We start from the raw sequence: 22,513 nt of genomic DNA, 5'->3' as shown, positions 1-22,513 counted from the left end.
GTGTATCAGGTAATACAACTGTTATCAATGTTAAATTTCTGGAGTGTGATCATTGTAGTGTTGTTACAAAGATGTCCTTGTTTCGACACACTAAGTAAGAAGCATCATAATGTGATTTACTCTCAGTTCGGGGGAAAAATGTATCTATCTGCAGGGAGAAGTGTACCTGCACACACATGCACACACACACATGCACACACACACACACACGCACACTCAGAGTGGCATGGAGAAGGTGGCAAAATGGTAACAGGCAGAAAGTCTAGGTGAGAGGTACACGGATGGGTGCTCAATATACTACTCTTGCATTTTTTTTCTGTAGCTTTGAAATTCTTCAATATAAAGAGCGGGGTGTGGGGGTGGGGGTGGGGAGGGAGCCAATAAATAAAAGATAAAATACTTTAAAACTATCTTAACTGGTTTTTTGAAGCACAATCCTGAGAACAAAGAAGTCACCAATCAGTTCTGAAACCAAACACAAATACTTTTTATTTATGGGATATCATTTTACATCAATTCCATTAAAACCTAAAACCAGTTTGCTGTACTCAAGTTAGGTGGCATAACAGTGTTTTAGTTAAGCTGGAGTCACAGGTTTATGGACGTAATGCAGATACCGACGACACGAAGCGTTCACAGTTACAGGTTGGCTGCTGTCCGTTTAACAGTAACCCCCAGGGGAAAGGTTTTTTTATGATAAAAAGCAACCCACGTTTTGGTCTCATTTACAGACACCCAACATTTAGTTGGTCAATGGATTCTATACATTTATTATACAACATATGAAAGAATAAAAGATAAGGCTTACAGAGGTATTTTAGCAGTTTTAAGAATAAAAACCAAGGGCACAAACTAACTTGGAAAGCTTTCTGGATAAACTTCAAAAGCACTGTTAAAATGGAGCCGGAGAGGCAGCAGACGTGTGTCGTGAAATGAGAAGCTACAGGTTTGTCAAGTCAGATCTGTACGAACTTAATTCAGAGTTCATGCTTCGGGAAAGCTGCGCGCTACGTTACCGTGGGTGTTTACGGCAAATCAAATCATGGACTTTCTGACCTACCAGTAAACACCGAAAGGCTGTATTCCATGACGACAGAGTATTGCAATGGGTAGTTCAAGACACAGTGGCAGGAGAGAAGGGGTGTAGACAGGTAAGAAACAAAAACCAGAAGAAGGCACCCTAATTTCTTTAACATTAGCCAGTAAGTGTCTGATGACTGACTGCTCAATTTTATGTAACTTAGGGACATTTTTAAGAGAAAAGTATCTTATTACTATGCGTTTGGCCCCTTTTCCTCTCCCTAAAAATAGCTGCATAAAATCAAGAACCAAGGGCAAGCTCTCCACAGTCACAGAGGTTTATTTTTCAAGGCAGCTTAAAAATTATTTGGAGTCTTCTAAATATGCAAGATTATCGACACCTTGGAATACTTACTTTCATATTCTAATTCACGCATAGTTTTTCCCCCTATTATCAAAATGTTCGCTGTGGATGAAATGTAACAGCTCCCCGTAACAATCCTTTTATGTTAGGATTAACTGTGCTTAGTGTTTTAAAAACATTCTCCAGTTCCTAACCCTAACTTTTAAAATAATTTCATCTATGATTTCTTTAAGCAAAAACCATAGTTGACCGAATCTAAGAACTGTTGCCTTTAAAGTGTGATTTTTTTCTTCTTTTTTAACTTTACCAGATACTTCTGAAAATGAATCACGTCTTTCACAAATTCAAACCTGCCTCTGGCCCATCGCCACTGGAATACCAGGCACCTGTGGGAATGGAACCCCTTGCAACACATCGGTCCCAAGAGCTGTGCTTTGCCATCAACATCTTCTATTCTCTTCAGATATTAATTTGTGCAAACTGGTATGAAGTTGTAAGGTAGAGGCGAGTCTACAGTTCCTAAGCAAGGAATGATTAAGTCTGCTTAATCACTACAGAGTTTTCCACACTTCTGGTTTATTTCACAGCAAACCACACCTTTCTATTTGGTAGAAAAAGGAAGTGATTTCCTTCTACCATTATCATGATCTTGTATATGCACACACACCGTATATACATACAAAATTTTCTGTCTTTGGTGGTTCAGTTAGGGGAAAAAAATAATATGAAAATCTGAACACTGTTTGCAAAGAAACTGTGAAATAGTGGTCAGGAGTAGCATTGTCTGTGTGCTTTACTCATTTAATGCCATTTAAAGGTTCACATTTAATCCGAAAGATTTTTTTGGCCAGATTTTGCAGTAAGCCGAACCTCTTCCAATCATTATTCCATCATGGGTCTTGCTCACACCTACAGCATTCACTTGTTCAAATGCACCATTAGCTTTTTACTTGGTTTAAATCATTAGACTTTTATGTTTTCACAAAACTTTAGGGACTAAATTAGTCATTCAATAGCACCAGATAGTTGAGGGGAAAACATGTTATCTAGACATTTCCTCAAGAAGGGTAAGGCAAGGAAAAAAAAAAAAAAGACACAAAATACAAACCTAAAAATACCGTCCTGTTTACTCTTGTTTCCTCATCCACATAAATAATGGCTATCACCTTTCTGTACAAATTACTCGGGTAATGAATGACGAGTGGCCCCTCCAGGAAAGGTCCTACTGTGTAATAAAGTTAGCTCAATGCTGGTGGTTTCGTGTCCACTGCCTGCAATGGACATCCTGCCAGGAAAAGCCTAGCATGAAAGAAAGAAAACAAAAGAAAACACCTCTCACTTACAGTATAGTTCTTTTTTCCGAAAAATTAGAAAATTAGACACCATGAAAGCTTAACTAAAAATCCAAACCACAACTGAAAGTGCTCTGCGGTTACAAACTGCCAGCAAACCATTAGGTTTCCGCGGAGGAGGCAAAATCAATGTTACTTGAATGGCACGGGAAGCATCGGCAGACCCAACACTGACTAGGAGAATGCAAAAGGAAAAAGAAGACCGTAAAGGAAGTTTACGAGAGTTTCAAACTCATTTAAAAAAAGGTGCAATTTTAATTTGTTCATTTGTACCTATATTCAAACTACTACGGCTTTAACATCAGAGAATAGAAACCTACACCTTGCGTGGTGAAAATCATTTGTGGCATGTGGGACAAGTCTATATGCTCAAATAATTGTAACTTTCATCATTTAAAAAACGCTCATATTTAAGGAAATCAAATTATATTTGGCATATGCCTCTGGAAAAGTTCTGATTCCCACCTCCTTCCAAAAGTTGGCCTCTTTAACAATGAGGTTAATTCTGGCAACATTTGCTTATGGTAACAGCTGTTCTCTCTTGTGTTCTGAAATGCTACATTTGAGACCAAATAAAGTATAATCGGTTCATCTGAAAAAAGGGACTAGAAATATGCCACAAAAATTATTTTTACAATACAGTTTTGCAGAAATAATCTCTAGGTGAAGCTTTTTCTTTTTATACACATATACAAAATTTAAACAGCAATATACACATCATCACAGTGAGGACGTTGGCAAATTCACCAATCTGTAGTGTAAATACAAACTGCAAAGCAGCCTTCCAAGAGAACAATGCTACACAGCAAGCAGAGCTGGCCCATTCAATAGCAAACACCAAAACGTCCCTGCAAAAGGGAGACAGTGCAAGAAAAGCAGCATGCGCTTTGATACAAACAGCAATTTATGGCTAATGGTTGACATATCTGTGGTAACAGTGACTCTCTCGCTGCTATGCATAAAGTCCTAGGACATCTGTTTGTCTTTATACCACTCCACAAACTCGTCCAACAAAACTGGCCCTAAAGAGAGAGAGAGAGAAAAAAAAACACGGCTATAAGGCTCTTCCCAGTGAGGAGGGTGTGCGAATGTATAGCGATGGGGGTGGGGTGGGGGTGGGGGTGCGTGTGCGAGAGCGCCCAGCGCCGGTACTTACACGCTCCATCTTCGTCGTAGTTGCTGAGGTCAAGGTTAATTGTCCTGCTAAACTCTAGCACATTGCACCACTGGTCTTTGTTAATAACTTTATATTTTGATTGCTGATGGGAGGGAAAAGTAATATGAATTACTGACACAATTAACAAATGGCACGGTTTCAACTGCTGTATGAATCAACTTAATAAAGTTCATGAAGGTTAACTCTTTCCATTTGAGGTATGCTAAGCACCAATCTGGGAGAAGGATGAGAGAGAGCAAGAGTAGAACTTAAGATGACAATTTCCATTAGAAAAATACCATGAGGGCTCAACACAAAATGACAAGCACATCAAAGAAACATGATTTTTATCCCTAGAAGTGAAATTTCTAGACTGCCAAAGCCCTTTTATTAAAAGGAGACACAGAGAGAGAGATAATTAGCCTACTTCATAGAGATCTTGTAAGAATTAAAAGAGATAATTTATGTAAAGTACTTCATTCAGTGTTTGGCAGAAAGCAGGTGCTAAATAAAGAGTAGCTCCCACTAATAACCCCTGCCCTGATCAGCACGCTCCCTGTCAAGCTGTCAGCGTCAAGCACACCCAGCAGCGAGGCACCCTTCGGGAACTCACCAAGGGCTCCCGGCGGTCTCAGCACTAGGTGCTCTGGCCGTTGGAAAAAAGTTACTGTTCTAATCACTCAGAACCTGAATCTCATCTTCAAAGTAATAAATTAGAAGACCCATGAAGTAGTTTTCCTATTCCTCTTAGACAAGAAATATGCCAGAGGCATTACTTTTTTTAAAGTACACAATTCCTGTATAAAGACTGAAAAATAAAACCCAGATTCAACAGTTTTTATATCCTATCCATGAAAACTCAGCAACACCGGGGAATAGCACGAGTAGGTAAAAAAACTAAGAGAGCTGAGCCCCTGGTTTGGGGACACAGACGCAAGAGAAGCTCAAACCAAAGGACTGCGGTGTCCTTTGAAAAGAAAAAAAGCAAACTAACGTAAAAGAGAGAACAAAGCCCGGACTACAAGTTTGACTCTAAGCAACTCAAAGCAAACACCAGTCAGAGACAGCCGAAGATGCTCCTGCAATTGTGCAAAGTCGGACTTGCTCACAGCAAGGTCTTTCAGCTAAAAAAAAAATTCCTCCTCTCGCTGGGGCTCAGATTTCTGCTATCCCCTGAGAACAAGGACCTATTTCTACTCATTTTCCAAAGAAAGCTGATGTTTCATGGGATAACCAGAGAAATCAGAACAGATCATCTGTAGACGTGGATTGGCGTGTAAACACCTCGTACAGTAAAACTAGTTTCCAGACTTGTCTTGAGGAGTCCTGGTTAGTGACGCTAAAAGCAATTTTTAGTGACAGTCCTCAAAGAATCCGGTCAGCTGGAAGTTCTTCTGGACCAGTGTGTCAAGTGAATTGTAAGAAAGAGGGTGGCAAGAGGGAGGCCGGAGTCAGGGTAGGGCCCAAGCTTTTCTCAAAGACCCAGCACCTTCATCCTTCTGGGCAGAGGGTGCTTTGTAAGGGGTTTGGGTCTGGAGGGCAAGAAAGATGCCAAGATACGAGACAAGCCAAGCAGCTCAAACTCCCATCTCAGACATTTCCAGGTCCTACAGTATCACCTGGCATCAAAACCAGCTCCTGATAAACCAGCAGCTCAAAACTTTGGATCATTAATAGTTAGAGCAAGCAACAACAGTGAAGTGCTGGATTTTCTTCTATCGCAAACATGAAGGAAAACTGAAACTGAGGGAGATATTGCCAGTTTGCCTCACACTTAGGTTGACCTAGGTCCCCATGTTCTCGGGGACAAGAGTGGATAACAACACATGACAAGCTTCTTTTAGTAAGAAGGCAGATGGCTGTTCTTTTAACGAAAGTGGAAGTTCATCGTTGTATAGAGCAGGAAATCCTAACGGAGGGAAAGCTGTTAAAGTGGGGTGACAGAGAGGAAAGGACAGAGCTGTGGCTGTCTCGGATGCGCCTGCACTGGGAAGCCATGTGGCACATACACCCCCCGCCCCAGACACACCCAGAGAAAACCGGTGACTGCTAACGGACAGCGATTACGTCACCATCATTCCTACGGGCAGAAGGGGACAACACACAGAAAGTTACGTGAAATGGTTAAATAAAAGTATACTTGGTAGTTCTAAGCAAGCAAACATACATTCCATAAAATAACAATTTGGTACCTCTAAGAATTGGTGAAAAACTGGAAAAAGGGGCCAGATTTTTCCTAATAACAGTCCCAACATGCACTTGGCAGTGTTTATGTCTAGGCTGCGCTGGTCCTTTTCCTGTTTAACAAACAAAAACAAGGATGAGCCAGGTGCCCCCAAATAATAATTTCCAATCATCCAAATTTCTATTTCACTTCGACACAAAATTAGTAAACAGCTCATTTATCATACACCATAAAAACCCTGAACCAAGCCTGAGGTGGGGGAGGGGAGGCGGGCAAATGCAATGGAAGGGCTTAATCGGTTGAGTGCTGTGTCAATTTACCATGGGAGAGATTCACGTCAACTGAGTGATCGCCCTGATGCAAAACCAATTAGTTATGTAGTAACAGTAGCTATGATTATTTCATGGGATAAAGAAAAATCTCCAACTCAATCACTTGCTGTGATGTTTATGATAATTGTCCATATCATGATCATTGACCCCAAAGCCCACATCTTAACTAAATGGAATGTTAAAGGTTTCAATTTCCATGCCTAGAAATCAGGTTTCCTTAAGAAAAATCATGTTTTTCCAATCATTTTATTTCACTAAGTGTTTTTCTTGAACCTAACGTTGGAATTAAATTCAACTCCTAGTAAATGCTGGGGCTCTGGAGACTCTGAGAGGATGAACTCTTCCACCCACCACTGGGGGGAACAGGGTCTGGCCTACTGCAATCCTCCTTACCTTGGATTTACTAGTTGTGGAATCTCTTAGCGGAATACCCCTACCCAGTAGCCAAGTGAAAGACAACATCTTATAAGGAAACCAGAAAGGCAATAGTACATAAGCCTGAATACGGGCAGATTAAGTTCTATTCACTTCTACTTGCAATTCAAGATCCTACTTTCTCCTTCTCACCTTTCGTACAAGTTCCCATTCCAGAACTACAAGCAGGCCGCTTCAAGGTAAGGGGACAGCACCTGGGACCATAAGCGGTGGCCTCACATATCCAACGCTAGCCTCCTGGTGGTATTTTAACTACAGTGGAAATGTGCAACAGTAGTTTTCTACAAAAGAGAGAGTGCCTGGCTAGCCCACTCGGGGTGGAATCTAAATGTTCGCCAAACTCAGGCATGATGCTGTGACCACCACCGTCGGCCACGTGTGCAGCCACACATAAATGACCTTCCGATAAAATTGACTGTTACCTCAAGGACTCCGACCCTGGAGTGCTCTTTAGCACACACCGAATTTCTGGTCATGACACTGGATTTAAAAGTGAAGGACTTAAACAATACAGCAAATGTGAGGGCCTCACTCGACAACAGCAAACAAGGTAGATGCAGATTCGGGAACCTATGCAGTAGGTCCGTCCTTCTGGTCCCAGTCATATAAAGCGTTAACGACCGTTCACGGACAGACCAGGGCAGAGGGCTCCATGTCACCCCTTCTCTGTTACAGGCCACACAACTGAGTCTGCTGATGGCGGGGGCCCGATTCCACGGTTCCGTGCAAACAGGTGGGACCTCCCTTCCACCGCTTTCTCTGCCTGTCTCCTGGCCACATCTACGGTCTTGCTCAGGGCTTGTAGGACTCTCCCATGGAGAGGAGGACAGCAGAAAAGGTGCTCCCGAGATTGCCCACCTTTTGCCAACCACCTCACCGGTTTGTACATTTCAGGGGCTCATCCTCCTGTGATGCACCCTGCAAGCAGAGGGGAACCTCCTCTTACCCGGTAACATAGGTGTGGCACACAGCAACAGCACACCACACTATAAAGCAATCCACAAGAAAATTTAAAAAATAATAATAATAAAATAACGAGTATTGAAAACACACGCGGCACCACAGGACCGGGCCCAAAATTCATTTGTTGCACAATAGCTCCAGTAGCACAGGGCCGACGCCACCAGCGCTCAGCCAAAGCTGCCCCTCTGAGGGGTTTGTAGTCGTTCACTACACTTGAAATCACTAGTCTTGCCTTGATAACGTTTGTGCCTTCTTCCAACATCAATGCCTCTGTCCCCATCACAATGGACATACACTAAGGTGACAAAAAAAAAAAAAGAAAAAAAAGAAAAGAAAAGATACAAAGGACCTGGACAGACTCTTTGCAACAATATAATCATCTGACAAACTGATGATCATGAAGGATTTCAATGCATGTGTTTGGCAGTGAGGCCAAAACATGGAGGAAAGGCATCAGACTCACAGGACCGGAAGCTGAACAGCACTCACTTACTCCTGCTTTGCAAGGGTGCCAGCCGGTGGCTCGCAATCACTAACACCATCTTCTGCCTAGCAAATAAGAGAAAGATATTATGGATGCACTCATGGTCTGAATGGTGGCATCTCACTGATAACCAACATTGCCGGTGGGTGGACACAACTAAGTGCAAATGACCATGACTGGAGACACTCAAAATTCCTGCGAACAGCACAGTTGAGCTATCCCACAGCAAACATCTCCTAAACAGGAAAACTGGAGACACACCCAGGGAGTTCTTGGACAATGCTCCTAATGGCAGTCTCTGCAAAAGGGATCCCAATCAAAAAGGAAATGAATCTTCTAGGATGCTAGGAGGTAGCCGTCAACATCATGGGCAGTGAAGAAGAAAAAAAAAATCACCTTAATGAATTCAAGGAGTATGGTGAAGACATACAGAAGCTCCTTGAAAGAAATTAAACAGTACACTGTCAACACCGACCCTATGATCCTCCGCTCCTGGAGCACCAAGGAGCAAGGGACAGACTTCTGCATCTCAAGGTCAGAATCTACGCAGGAAGGACCTTGAGACAGACGGTCAAGAGTCGATCGGCGTCCCCCGAATGCCCATCAAGGTTAAAGAAGAAGAAATGAAACTTCCCTTCCTGACTACTCCTGACCCAAGATGTGGGGGGTATGTATTTCATGAACTTTCATTTTCTAGGATAACAACTTAAAAAACAATTTTATTTTTCAAATAATAGGAACTGACACCAAAGATGTACTAACTCCCCACAATACACAACTAGACTGCCTTGTTGTCTTCCTTAAACAGAGATTTTAAAAGAGCAGCTACAGATGAATCAGGCCTCTCGGTGATGGTACAACCGTAAAACCAGAGGAATGTACTCTGAAGATCTGAGGACGTTACCTGTTGTACCTGGAATAAAAGGATTCCTCAATCTAAAGTCTAACAACAGCTAATACAGAAAGGGATGACATTTTTATTAAGGTCTGATTTAAAGCTTCTAATATATACATATATAGATATACGTGCATTTACTATATCTCATATATGTATGTATAGGTGTGTAAAGCACCTTTGTTCATGTAAGACTATTCCAGTATAAACCTTCTTATAAAATGTCAAAATGAAGCATTTTTTTCTTAAATCGCTCAAATGACTTAAGTAACAAGAACAGAAACAAAGCAACTTAAATATATAAATATTGTATTAGAAAATTAATCTTCCAACATCCAGGTATCCAGATATGCTGTATCAGAGGTGCCCAACTGGCTCCAGATGATTTCTAGTTTTCATAAAGTGTTAATAGCTTAAGACTTTGTATGTGAAAAGGGGAACCTTGAATTATTAAGATTATAAAGAAAATAAAATTCCAAAAAAAAATCCCAAACATTTTCAAAAGAGACTAGATCAACTCAAGAAACAATATATGTGACCACAATTCACAAACATAAACGGCAAAAACCAGTCCGAAGTTGGTACATGAAATCAAAAGGCCTAAACTGAAGACCTATGATACACGTTCTGCAATTCTCCCTTGATACCACAGGGATTACAAAAGATAAAGAGAAAACGCGGTCCTCCTTAACACAGCTCCCTACGGAAACAAATATAAGGTAAAAATAGTGCTAAAGAACTTATGAATCCTAATCTGGTTCAGTTTCTAAAACTGAAAACACAGTAAAATCAGTTTTTGGAGTGGGAGTCCTTTTTTTTAAAAGAAAAAAAAAAAAACAACCTCATTAAAAACAAGTAAAAAACCCAAGACTGCCCTCTCATTGGGAAAAATAGAACTAAATAATCTGCTCTTAGAACTTACCCAGCATTCAGTTACAGGTAACAATGTTTGCAAGGCAATTACTTAAATTAAGTGAGACTATTGACACTTCTTTTAAAACAAAAGAAAAAAAAATCTGCCCACAGGAGTCTTTCCTTGTCATCTTATTTGGCAAAGATTCTATTACTGTAAGCACGACTCTTGGAAAACAAGTCATTATTTGAAACCTGAGGTTTGCAGACAACCTACATAATGTCAGCACAGAATAATTCAACCACTATTCCTAAATCTATGGGCAACATTTCTGGAGAGCTCGATCTGCACCAAAATCTCTTAAAGGTGCCTTATACTTAGACTCATTTCATACAATAACCCTGTTAGGTCACGCATTACGATAACCCCACTTTATAAATAAGGAAACTGAGGCCCAGGGAGCTGACTTGAGCCGGCAAGTACCATGGCGCTCTCCCGAGAAGGGGTGGGGGCGGAGGCTGCCGGCCAATCCCTTCCACGAAGAGCTGCGTGACCCCATACCCTATGAGTCATCCCCGAAGACAACACTGACAAGATGTTCGGGGTCATGACCTCGGGGTTGGAAGGCGCCACATTCTTCCTACTTTTGTCCTCACCCAGGACCATTTTCTGTTTTCTTCCTAATCCACCATGAAAACAGGAGAAAAAAGGGGAGAAAAAAGGGAGGGTTGGTGCGTGTTGGGAAGGGAGGCTGTGGGGGGAAACTAGATAGCCGTGTGCTTGAGAAGGGAGACTCGGCCGCGGGAGAAGAGGAAGTGGCCCCGACGACGGGGGCACGGGCTGAGGTCAGTCAGGGCACACTCTCTGCCAGCATGGTTGCTGAGGAAGGCCTGGAAAATTTTCCTGAGCAAATCCTACGGGTAACCCTCATCGTCGTTTCTGGTCGCGTGGGATGACTCAGTGGCCCTTCCACTCAGAGGAAGGTGACACAGAGGCTTCCTCAGGCTCTTGGGCCTCCACGGAACCTTCCGGCACATCCTCCTAAAGCTGGACTTGAGGGCCCCCGCCCACTCTAGGAGGACCCCCCACACCTGGCTCCGCACCCAGTCCACGCCCTGTCTCTCCTCGGCACCCAGGCCCGGCGCCCCCCACAGCCCGACACCTGTCCCCCGCCCAACGCCCAGTGTCTACTCACTCCATGACCTCAGCTCGCTACCTGCCTCAGCACTGAGCATGGAGAAAAACCAGTCTAACAGATTTAACTATTCCCAGATCCACAGCAATCACTAATCTTTTACCTCATTCCATTTCTCCACTTTGATGCTCCCTAGGTCCTTTAAAAAAAAAAAAAAAGGAATCAAGAAAAAAATGACCATTTTATTTTAAATGAGTTCATAAAAGATACTTGTTTATATAATATTATTTACGTTGTGGGGGGATTCTCTCTGCATAAATCCCACTTGTATGAAGGAACTGGCCATTTCCGCCCTTGAATGTGTACCCCACTCTCTTCCTCCCCCAAGACATCATGGGACGGGGGCAGCTTCAAGTCAGGGAAGGCAGTGTGGCTCTGTGAGGGCCCCGTGCTGTCCTGCCGTTGTCCCCTCCTCTCTGGCTCTCCCGTCTCATCATCTGCAAAATGGCAACACTGGACCAAGTGGCCTCTATGGTTTCTTTCAGCTCTCAAGTTTCACAATTCTATGGCATCTGTAAGACTATAAATAAGTTCTAGTCAAAATAAAATTAGAAGAAAAATAATGTAACTTTACAGCCTACCAGTATTTTAAATTGGCTACAAATTTGAAAGTGAAGGATAAAAAAAAAAGAAACACACCCACTGGACTATAATCTGGGTGGAGAGATGTCAAAGAGGTCATCTTACCGTTTTCCGGTACTGTATCATAGTTTTTTTTCCCTCCTATATTAAAGCATAATTGAAAATATTTAACTTATGCTATTGTTACGACAGGGAATATTTAGGATATTTAAACTATTAAGAAAGCTTAATTTCCATTAAAAGTTTGGTTATAAAAGGTCTGCTGCATTAATTATATGTTATTACCTCTAGGAGTCCTTTGTTAGTAGGGAAAAAATAAATACTACAGGGAGAAAAGAGGAGATGGAGTTCTGCTTCCAACCAAGATGGAGTTGGAGAAATCAGATTTCCCCTTTCACTTCGAACAATCAGAAAACTGGACCAATGATCTGAAAGAATGGCCGTCACACAGCGGACAGCAGGCATCTGGAAGCCCTACAGTGATCTCTGCTCACTGTTCAGAGGTGGTTTCCAGGCCAGAGCACGGGAGGGAGAACCCAAACCGAGCCCAGCAGTCTTGCTGAGTTGGAAAGGACAGAGTCTGGAGATCAAGGAGGCAAAGGTGACTATAATTTGTGGGACAAAATATCAGCAAGGTGGGAGCTACACAGGGAGAGATCTGGAGATACAGAAAGTGTCTCCCTCGCTGTGGGCCAAGGACTTATCTGTGTTAAGTGCGAGAGGAGCCTGAGTTCAGGGAAGTAGCCACTCACTGCAAAGGAGTAAGCAGAAATTCCCAGACCTCCCACAGGGCTGGGGAAGACCTTGTGTTCCACCGGCTGCAGTGGAAAGACCCAGACTGCAGGCTGCTCCAGACCAGTCCTTTCAAAGGATCAATCTGGTTCCAAGTAACTGTAACTATACACCAGGAAAATTTTTAAATTGATTCTTATTTAAAGGAACATAACAAGACCCAGGAGCCAACAACATAAAATTCACAATACTCAGCATCCAATCAAAAAACAAACAAACCCAGAAACTACTAGGAATGCAAAGAACTTATCAAATATGACCCATAATCAAGATTAGAAATTTAAAAAAAGGAAAGAGACCCTGAAGTGACAGATGTTACAGTACCAGAGGACAAAGCTGTTAAAACACCTGTTATAACCATGTTCTAGATGTTCAAGAAGATAGAGGAAGATACTATCACATAATGAAGAGAGAAATGGGTATTAAAAAACCTCAAATAGAACATCTACAGCTGAAAAATACAGCACCTAAAATGAAAAACATACAGGCTAGGATTACCAGCAGAATTAGACACTGTAGAAGAAAAGATTAAAATTAGCAGATGTAGTAAGAAATATAACAAAGGGTAGGGGGGTGGAAACGCCAAAACCCTAAACATGGCATCACTGGCTTGTGGGACAATACCAAGCATCCAACATAGGTGTAACTGCAGTCCCAGAAAGATGGAAAGGGAGAACAAAAGTAATATGGAAGAAACAACAGCTGACAAACTTCCTAACTTCGTACCAAGTATAAGTCCACAGATTCAAAAAACTGAACGAACCCTAACCAGAATACACACAAGGAAAATTATGCCAAGGCGTATCACAACGTGCCAAAAAGCAGCGAAAAAGAATAGAAGCTGTTAGAAAACAAGACACCGTGTTCAAAGGAAAAATGAACATCAGACTTATCGTCAGAAACTACACAAGACAGAAGACAAGGGAGACAGATTAAAGTACTGAAAGAATGTTAATAGTCAATCTATACTCTTTAACCCAGAAAAGCGCCTTCTAAATGGAAGGCAAATTAAAAGCTTAAGAGAACTCATCACCAGAAAATCTTCACTAGGAGAAATGTTAAAGGGAATTTTTTAGGCAGAAGGCAAACAACACCAGGAAGAAAGGTGGATCTATGCAAAAGAAATAAAAAGTACAAAAGTGGCATACAAAAGATATTTTTGCCTATGTAAAGCAAAAATGGGAACGGTTTATGGTATGGTCTGACGTTTGTGGCTCCCCCTAAATTCGTATGTTGAAATCCTAACCCCCACGGTGACGGCTATTAGGAGGTGCGGCCTTTGGGAAGTGGTTAGGTCCTGAGGCTGGAGAGGGGTGCCCTTATAAAAGGAGACCCCCGGGGGAGCTCCCTCCTCCCTCTGCCACCTGAAGTTACAACAAAGACAGCCATCCGAGGGCCAGGCTTTCGGGCAATCACCAGAGACCTAGCCTGCTGGTCACCTTGATGCTGGACTTTCCAGCCTCCAGAACTCCGAGAAACAGGTTTCTGTAACTTATGAGCTACTTAGTCTCTGGTACCTTGTTACAGCAGTCTGGAAAGACTGAGACAATATACTGTGAGATTTTCCTTTTTAAGGTTTTATTTATTAGAGAGATTCTGAAAGAGGGAGAGAAAGAGCACAAGCGGGGGGGGGAGAGGCAGAGGGAGAGGGAAAGCAGACCCCCCACTGAGCAGGGAGCCTGACACTGGGCTCCATCCCAGGACCCTACAATCATGACCTCAGCTGAAGGCAGATGCTTCACCGGCTGAGCCACCCAGGTGCCCCACTCTGTGAGGTTTCATAGTGTGTGTTTAAGAAAAATGTACAACGGCAGCAGCAGTAAAGTATGGAGGGGCAAAATCAGAGTCTACTGCTGTAAAGGTTCTTGCATTATCCATAAAGTGGTGTCACATTATTGGAAGACTGTGAACAGTTAAAGATGTATGTGTAAAGCCTAGAGCAACCACAAGGAAAATGAAACACAGAGGCAGCTATTAGGGCAATAGTGGAATGGAATGGCTAAAATGGAATCATTAAAAAAAAAAAAATACCCCAATCCAAGTAAGTCATGATAAAAGGGGAAAAGGAATGAAACAGATGAGACATATAGGGGGGGAAAAATACTAAGGGGGAGGTGTAAATTTAACCATACCAGTAACTACATTAAATGTACACGGTTTAAGCATCTCAAGACAAATACTGTCAGACTGTCTATATGCTAGTCATATGAAGCTATATCGTACCTACAGAAACCCACTTTAAAAATAAAGACATGGAAAAAAGAAAAAGACACGAATGGGTTGATGTTAAAAGGATGGAAAAAGACGTTATCATGTAGGCTTTAATCAAAAGAAAGCAGGAATGGCTCCACTGGTATCAAGGTAAATTTCAGAGCACGGAATACTAAGGCAAAGAGACGTTTCATGATGCTAAAGAGTCAATTCTTTAAGAGGACGTAACAAAATGAAGTGTATCTAATCCTAGTGTCTGCACTTCAAACCCCTTGACAGAAATGACAGGAGGGATACATGTTGCTGGAGACCTCCACATTCCTCTCTCCGTAATGGACAGAATCTGGCAGGCAGGCCCTGGGAAGGATACAGAAGACCCGACAGCACCATCAACCAATGTGACCTAATGGACAGCCATGGAACGCCTCGCCGAACAGCAGCAGAATACCCATTCCTTTTATGTGTTTTACGCAGAAAACATTCATCACGGCAGATTGCATTCTGGAGCACGGACCAAGTCTCCATACGTTTAAGTCAACTCTAATTACACAGGGTATGTTCTCCGACCACAGCGGAATTAAACTGGGTATCAGTAATAGGATTATTAAGAAAGTCCTAAATACTCGGGAAATAACACCACAACACACTTCTAAATAACCAGTGGGTCAAAGGGGAAAATCACAGCGGAAGATGGGAGAATATTTTGAACTGAATGCAAATGCAAATATGTACAATATCTCAAAACTTGTGAGATCCAGCTAAACAAACCAAACCAAGGGATTCGATAACGAATCCATCTGAGAGCACAGGTCGGCCCGGCGAGCCTATCTGGCAGTGACTGAATGTGGGTGGCAGTTATTCATCCTACATACAAGGGCTCATTAACTCACTGGTAACGCTCACTAAAAGCAAAGAACTCTGCTGGCCGTTACTGGGGCTGCAAAGAAAGAAAACACACAGTCCCTTGGTCTGTCAGAGAAAAAACGAGGGCCTGCACCCAAACCACAGCCCCGCCAGGGCAGGTGGCAGGGCCCCGCAGGGAAGGCGCACGACCCCCTCCGGGCCGGGAAGGCGGGGTGCGGGGGACCTGTGGGCGGGGTGGACGCGGGAGGGGGCTGTGCTGCGGAGCGCCGGCGGCTCCGGGTGGCCGTCCGGCATGACGGCTGGCAGAGAGCAGGAAGGCCGAGAGGGCGGGCAGTGGACAGCCGCCCGGACTTCCCCACAACACAGGCGTCCTGCGAGAAAGGAAGCCCGGGGCTGCCCGCGGCCTAGACTTGGGGCCAGAACTTGGGTCTGGGTCCTGGATCTCCCCCTGATGAACAGCAGACCCGGGAGAACGTCTCTACTTCTCTGAGGACCACTCTCCTCCACTGCGAAGTAACTGAAACCACCCTGGCCTGTCCCTCAGACAGTGGGGGGCGGGCAGCTGCACCCCACACGTGGGGAGGCACGGAGGCACCGGGGCTGAAGGCCTTGGTGAGCTGGAAGGTGGCCCAGCGACCCTGGGGCTGAAGGCAGACGAGGGACACCCTGCTGACGGGACGCTGGACGAGAAGGGACGGAATGTGGAGATCAGGTGACTGAGGCAGCAGAGGCAGGGAGTGACAGGGGCCTCGGTCGGCCAGGCTGTGGTGGAAGCACCGAGAAAGAGGCAAGCCCAGGAGCCCTTCGGAGGCAGGCCCCACTGACCGACCCGGGGTCGGCGGGGAAAGGCCGGAGGAGCAAACGGAACCTGGGGTGAAGCAGCAGGTACGTGGCCAGCTCTGGCCCCAAACAGAAAAGCTAGAAAACGGGGCTTATCTTGGTGAGGAGATGGAATGCTGCTCAACAAACCTCACCCGCACAGTCAGAAACAGCTGACTTTGGAGGAAAGCAGTCCCGTGTAATAAAACATTTAAGCCTAGAAACCGCGTATCTACTCTAAAAGCATCTGGCAAATAACTCCTATTTACACTTCTACAAGCACCATTTAGTAGAACATCGTATCTGAACGTCACCATAGCATCTCTGACGTCCATAAACTTTCACGTGTCGTGATTTGAAGGTTCTGAAAATGCAAAACTTCACAAATGAGGACACCAGAGAGAATGAGCGCTGTTATCACAGGTGCACCAGAATTCACCATCAAGTCAACCTTCAGTGCTGAACCAGCAGAGCCAAAGCACGTAGAAAGTGAAAAAGATCAGCGTGGTGGTAAGAAGAAAAAAAAAAAAAGGTCTCTGCCACTGAACTCTCTAAAAACAATCAATCAAGGAAGCCTACTCACCTGAATCGACCAAACACGCTAACCTAACAGAAAACACCCCACCCTTCCTGACTAACGTAGAACTGCGTAGGCCGTGGACTGTGTGCGAATGAATACAAGCCAACTGGTGCCTCGAACTCGCTACCAGTGGTGACCGGGCTGAAAAAACAAGGCTTTATTTCACTCCAGTGGAACCACTGTCACACACTCGGGCGGGCCTCACTAGGTGACGAACAAGATGCTCAACTTTTCAAAACGATGACTGGAAACTATGTTTGAGTAACGTTCACTGAAATTAGCTTGGGTTTTGAAATTCAAACGATTTCCAAACACAACACAGCACCCAAAGTGAAACTGGATTGGATCTGAGTAGTTTATTGCAGTAACTCAATGGGTGAAGGTTTGTTGTTCCATGAGAATGAAAAGCTTTACCAAGCCTATCTAAAAGACATTTAGCCCATTTATTCACGACTTCTGAGCCAATCGCAAGAGCTATGAAGGTCGGCCACCACGGCTTTTCGCTAACATCCTATATTTCTTTGCCCAGAATCAGTTAGTTTAGAAAGCATACATGTAGAAGGAGATTCTAACTAGCACCCTGGGAGTAACTTACTCAACTTCTTTGCTTGCAGCATGTAAAAACAAATCTCAAAAGGAAATAAAAAGTGGGGGGAGAGGAAGGGGAGGGAGGAGAGGGAAACATCTGGATAGGCTCCAGAGAACTCACCCGTGCAAAGTCAAACGCGTATCTGTAAATAAGTTTAAAGTTTGTAGAATCATTTAATAATGATCTTAAGTAATCCAAAGTATTTCTGAGTTTTTCTGTTGTATCACATCTAGAAAAACAGAATAAAGACAAATTACAACCTGAGGTTTTTTTTTTTTTTTTTTTTTCTCTTTTTTCTTATTTGGGGCACTAAGATAAAACATATTACCAAAAGACAGAATAAAAACCCTAGAGCCGGAATGCATTCATGATGATATATTTTTTCCTACATTTTTGATTTTGAAAAAATTTCAAATGTACAGAAAAATAGGAAAGAACAGTAAATAAGCACCTGTACACCCATCCCCTCGGCTCAAAACAACTCCTGTCATATTTGTGCTCTCTCACATACATGCATTTCCTGTACCATTTGAAAGTAACGTGCCAGCGCTATGGCACTTCACTCCCGAACATTTAAACACCATCATCCCTCGTAATGTGTTATCAATGTGAACTTTCTTAGCTAATATACAACCCATTTACAAGGTTCCCAACTGTTCCCTCAATTTTCTTTATAGATGCTTTTTCTTGATGCGGGATCCCATCAAGGCTCAAGCACTGCTTTTAACTATCTCCTTAGGCCCTAGAAGGATATCCCGCCCTTTCTTCCATCTTTCTTGACCATGTCATCTTTGAAAAAAGTTGTTTTGTAGGATCCCACTTTGTCAGATAAGTTCACTGTATCCCATGAGGAGGCTCGTGATGTCGGTCTGTCCCATTACGAGTGACACTAAATTGATTCTTTCAATTAAGAGTAACATCCCCCCGCCCCCATTCTCCACTCACAGGCACTTTCCTTCCTCTGAAATAGTATGTAATCTATGGGATGCTACCTAGAGACTGTGAATCCTGTTCCTCAACAACCTTTCATCTGGTGGTTACAGCATCCATTGGTGGTACCTGCCTGCATCGACTTTACATTTGAAGACACAAAACGGTGACTCTTCTGACTCTATCTTGCTATTACCCTACTGCCTGGAGTTCTTCTGTAAAGCAAAGTTCTACTCACCACCTTTCTTCTTTTCTGGACTTAAGGCTTTTTGCTTCTTGACATTCAGTGTTATTAATCTTTAGCTGCCTTTATTCTTTTCGATGCACAAACTGTCCTCATTTGGGCAGTCGCCCCTTCAAGCTGGTGCTAGTGTCCTTCTGACGTGTCCCTGTCAGTCTCTGAGAGCATGTCCTTGCTTCTGGCACAACATATTCTAGCTCACCTTGTACTTTCTCTACCCTAGACTTGAAATCAGCCATTTCTCCAGGGAGCTTTGGTAGTGATAAAGCCCTATTTTTATAGGTAAGTGACATAACTGTTTATTTTTCCTGAGGAAGTAGACTAATTGGCTATTTCTACAAACTGATTTTCTGTTCCTAATATCTAGCCCTTAAAAATGAGAACTAAGAGTCACCATTTCCACCAGAGATATTAATGTTTTTCAAAGCTGGATGTGCTTCCTTATATTCCTCTGTAGAGCATTTACCTACTGCTACTAAGTATAAATAATACATATTATAAGTATCATCAATGTAAATATTTTATACAGTTTATAAACTAAAATATGGTTCATAGGAGAGCACACTGATCTATTTTTTAGCAATAAATTTGTGAAATTTGTGAAGGCTTTTTTGTTTTTTGCAGCTAACTACAAAACAGTCCCCATAATCTACTGAGATAATAAAATATCTAAAACCCCAAAACTAGAATAAATGCTTCATTTCTATGAATCTACAATAATTTAGAAGGTCTTTTATTTCTTCCTGATGTTTGTAAACTAAAAAAGATAACAATTCAACTATTTTAGAGAAGGCTTCTTTGAGGAATTGAAATGTTAGTTGACAACTAAAAGCAGAAGCTAGGTATTTTTAGCAGGGAGGTTTTCCTGATAACGGGAACAGCATGTGCAAAGGCCCAGTGGCAGAAGGAGGCATGCCAAAGACAGAAAGGAAACCACAGTGACTAGACAGGGTAGATGAAGAGGGGAAGTGGCTCTAAGATAAGGCTGAAAGGGAGGTGGGGCCAGGCCTTAAAGAGGTTTGTGGTCCATACTGTTTTGTTTTGTTTTGTTTTTAAGTTAAATCCTAGAAACAGTGGAAGCCACCTCCTGGGAGAGACCACAACCGCTGAACTTGCATCTCGAAAAGCTCACTCTGGATCTCTGTGGAGAAAGGCTGGGAAGAAAAAAAAAGATGCTGACAGCCTTGTTAGAGATCTAGTACCAGACTCCAAGTGAGGGGTGATGGAGGCTAAAAGGACACACAAGAAACAGGAGTGGAGGAGGCAGGAGGGGAGCAGGACTTACTCTGCATTGGACATTCTTCTGTATGATTTTTTAAATAGTATAAATAACTAATAATATTTTATTAATAATATGGGGGAGGGTCAAAGAAAACAGACACCAAAATATTTAAGGCCAAGGTCTCTGCTCTTCACTGGAAAGGAAGGTTAAGGACCAAAACCACAGGAAATTGGCCAGGTTTTGGCAGGTGGTTTAGTGTACTCCTGCCCAACGAGAGGAAGAACGGATGTTTGTCTCAACAGATTCAAGGGCAGGGACTCCTCACCTAGACAAGTGTTACTGCTACCCAGCTAAGAAAACGAGATAGCTGTGACTCTTTGGGTAGAACCGCAAGGCCACATGTGAAGTTCTGTAGCAAGCCCGGGAGTCCAGCTACCACCCTGGTCACAGATGTCCTTATGTTTGAAAGACACTCAGAGATCCTGTCCGGAGCGCAAAGCATAAAATGCCCAAAGTGAATTTTTCACTTCACGTATGTACTAAAGACAGTTAGCTACACAGGCTGGAGCTAATATCATCATTAAAGAGTTTCATCTGCTTTGAAAGGGGCCCGACCCCACAGAAGCCTCTGGCCTGACCCCACCAGGGAACAGGCCGCTGAGTCACCCGGCCCGGACCACACACTGCCACCTAGTGGTCGCTCAACGAGATCAAGTGCAGACGGAGTCCCTCCTAACCCGGCCTGGGAAGAAACTGGCAGGGGAAAAGCAGCCCCGTAAAGCAGCCCCGTCTTCAGCCCGTTCCCCTGCTTTTCCGTGCACCACACGTAAGGAAGCCCGTGGTAGCCTTAGAGGGGCAGACCGTGCCACACCACTCAGGGACTGTCCTTTCCCAAAACAAAACGTGCACATACCGTGGGGCCATTTCTTATGTGAGTTTTGCTCCTGCAACAGATTCAGAAGCACCAGGAATCCGGACAACAAGCCTCAGGTTATAAAACGGAAAGCAGTTCTCATGACCCACGGAGAGGCCTTCTTCACCCCTTCACTTAGCCAAAGGTCTTTTTCCAGCCCATCATCAGTTCTATGCAAAGTCAGCCACATCTCTAACACGCTTTTGTTCTGTTCTGCGTACACATCTCTATAAGCTTAATTCATCAGAAGCAACCAAGGCGATGAGTAAAACAAGTAGTCAACTGAAACGAGCTGGGCCTTCTCCGGACTGAGAATAATCTACGGAGCCTGGGGACGACTGCTCCCCACCAGCTGCTGTCAGCTGCTGTGGCTGCTCCCCGGCCCGGGTCAAAGAGGGGGAGTTCTCAGAGCCCAGGTGTGAGCCCCAGTGCATCACCGGCCCTTCATGGCTTTGGAACTGCGGCCAGACCCGCAGAAAGTGGTGGAGCAGATTCAAACCTCTGGTTCGAAAACCCGTGGCCCTTCCGTTTCTAGCACACACGCCCACTGTACAGGAGCCATTTCTTCAAACTTCGCATTTTAATCAAATAGGTATCGTATATACAGACACTCTCATGCACACTTTAATTCCATTTTGAGTTCAAAACACTTCACTGGACAGGTTTAATAAAACCAGAAAGAGATCAAACAAGAACAAAAATCCCAAACAGAAGACAAAATCGGTAACCCAGAAGATGGACTACTTCCCATCTTTACAGCACGTCAGTGATCACTTCTAAGCATTCTTACTTACAGAGCATGCACACCTTACACACACACACACACACTACTTAATTCAAGAAGTCAAAAGACTTTTGAGTCTTTTGATTGGACTTTGCTTCCAAGTCCCTGCCCTGAATGGACTGTCTAATTTGTGGATTTTATTTCCCCAGGATGTAGAACAGTGTGGTTGGCACCTCCCAGCTTCTTAAATACTTGCTGAACAAATGATGAATCTAGGGAGGTCAGAGGGAGGGGGAGCGGACGTTCTTAAAACTTGACATTGGACTATTCCGAACTACACAGAACCTTAAAGGTTATTCTAATGATGTCTTCCTCACTGATTAGGAAAGCAATCTCAGAGTTTCAGACCAAGAAAACAAAGCAAGCTCCTCAATGTCCCTAGAGGGGGTCGGGCTTGTCATTCCACCCTGAAGGGCGAGGACCAAGGGGCAGTCTCCTACAGGAACCCATCTGCCACCAAATGTGTCACACCAAGTGTTAAGCGGAGTTCCCAACAAAGACCCGGCAGGGTCCCTGCAATCCCCTTCTGACTGCCCCCTCCCCCCAAAAATACACAGACCTCCTCCAGGAAACTGCATACCTCCCAGGCAGCGTGACCCTCAAAACACAGGGGAAAAGGCCTGGCACTGTGTAACACTCTTTTGTAAAGACAAATATGAAAAAGAATGTAGAAGTACATAAAAATGGGTATTATCCCCTCCCTCTTAAGACAAATGAAAATGTGCCTGAAAAATATTAATGGTGCTTCCTCT

General features: G+C 43.5%; 1 protein-coding gene across 16 annotated transcripts in view; it reads right to left on the bottom strand.

Moving 5' to 3' along the window:
• Positions 1-463: 463 nt before the first annotated feature.
• The window catches only part of DCUN1D4 (defective in cullin neddylation 1 domain containing 4), an 81,768-nt gene continuing 59,718 nt past the window's right edge, over positions 464-22,513 (bottom strand). For 8 of the 16 annotated variants that reach the window (XM_072775010.1, XM_072775011.1, XM_072775014.1 and 5 more), the window contains 6 exons: positions 17,792-17,900; positions 11,922-11,957; positions 11,338-11,373; positions 6,085-6,189; positions 3,893-3,995; positions 464-3,758 (listed from right to left, as the gene is read on the bottom strand). In XM_072775010.1, coding sequence (XP_072631111.1) covers positions 3,703-3,758; positions 3,893-3,995; positions 6,085-6,189; positions 11,338-11,373; positions 11,922-11,957; positions 17,792-17,900 — 445 coding nt within the window. In that variant the 3' untranslated portion in view covers positions 464-3,702. Of the gene's footprint in view, positions 3,759-3,892; positions 3,996-6,084; positions 6,190-8,300; positions 8,357-11,337; positions 11,374-11,921; positions 11,958-17,791; positions 17,901-22,513 lie in introns of those variants that run through there. The other 8 variants (XM_072775013.1, XM_072775012.1, XM_072775022.1 and 5 more) reach the window with 3 other exon arrangements.

The sequence above is a fragment of the Canis lupus genome, chromosome 14 (assembly GCF_048164855.1).
Source record: "Canis lupus baileyi chromosome 14, mCanLup2.hap1, whole genome shotgun sequence".
In the NCBI taxonomy this organism is placed as follows: Eukaryota; Metazoa; Chordata; class Mammalia; order Carnivora; family Canidae; genus Canis; species Canis lupus.
This window is presented reverse-complemented; position numbering and strand designations above follow the sequence as displayed.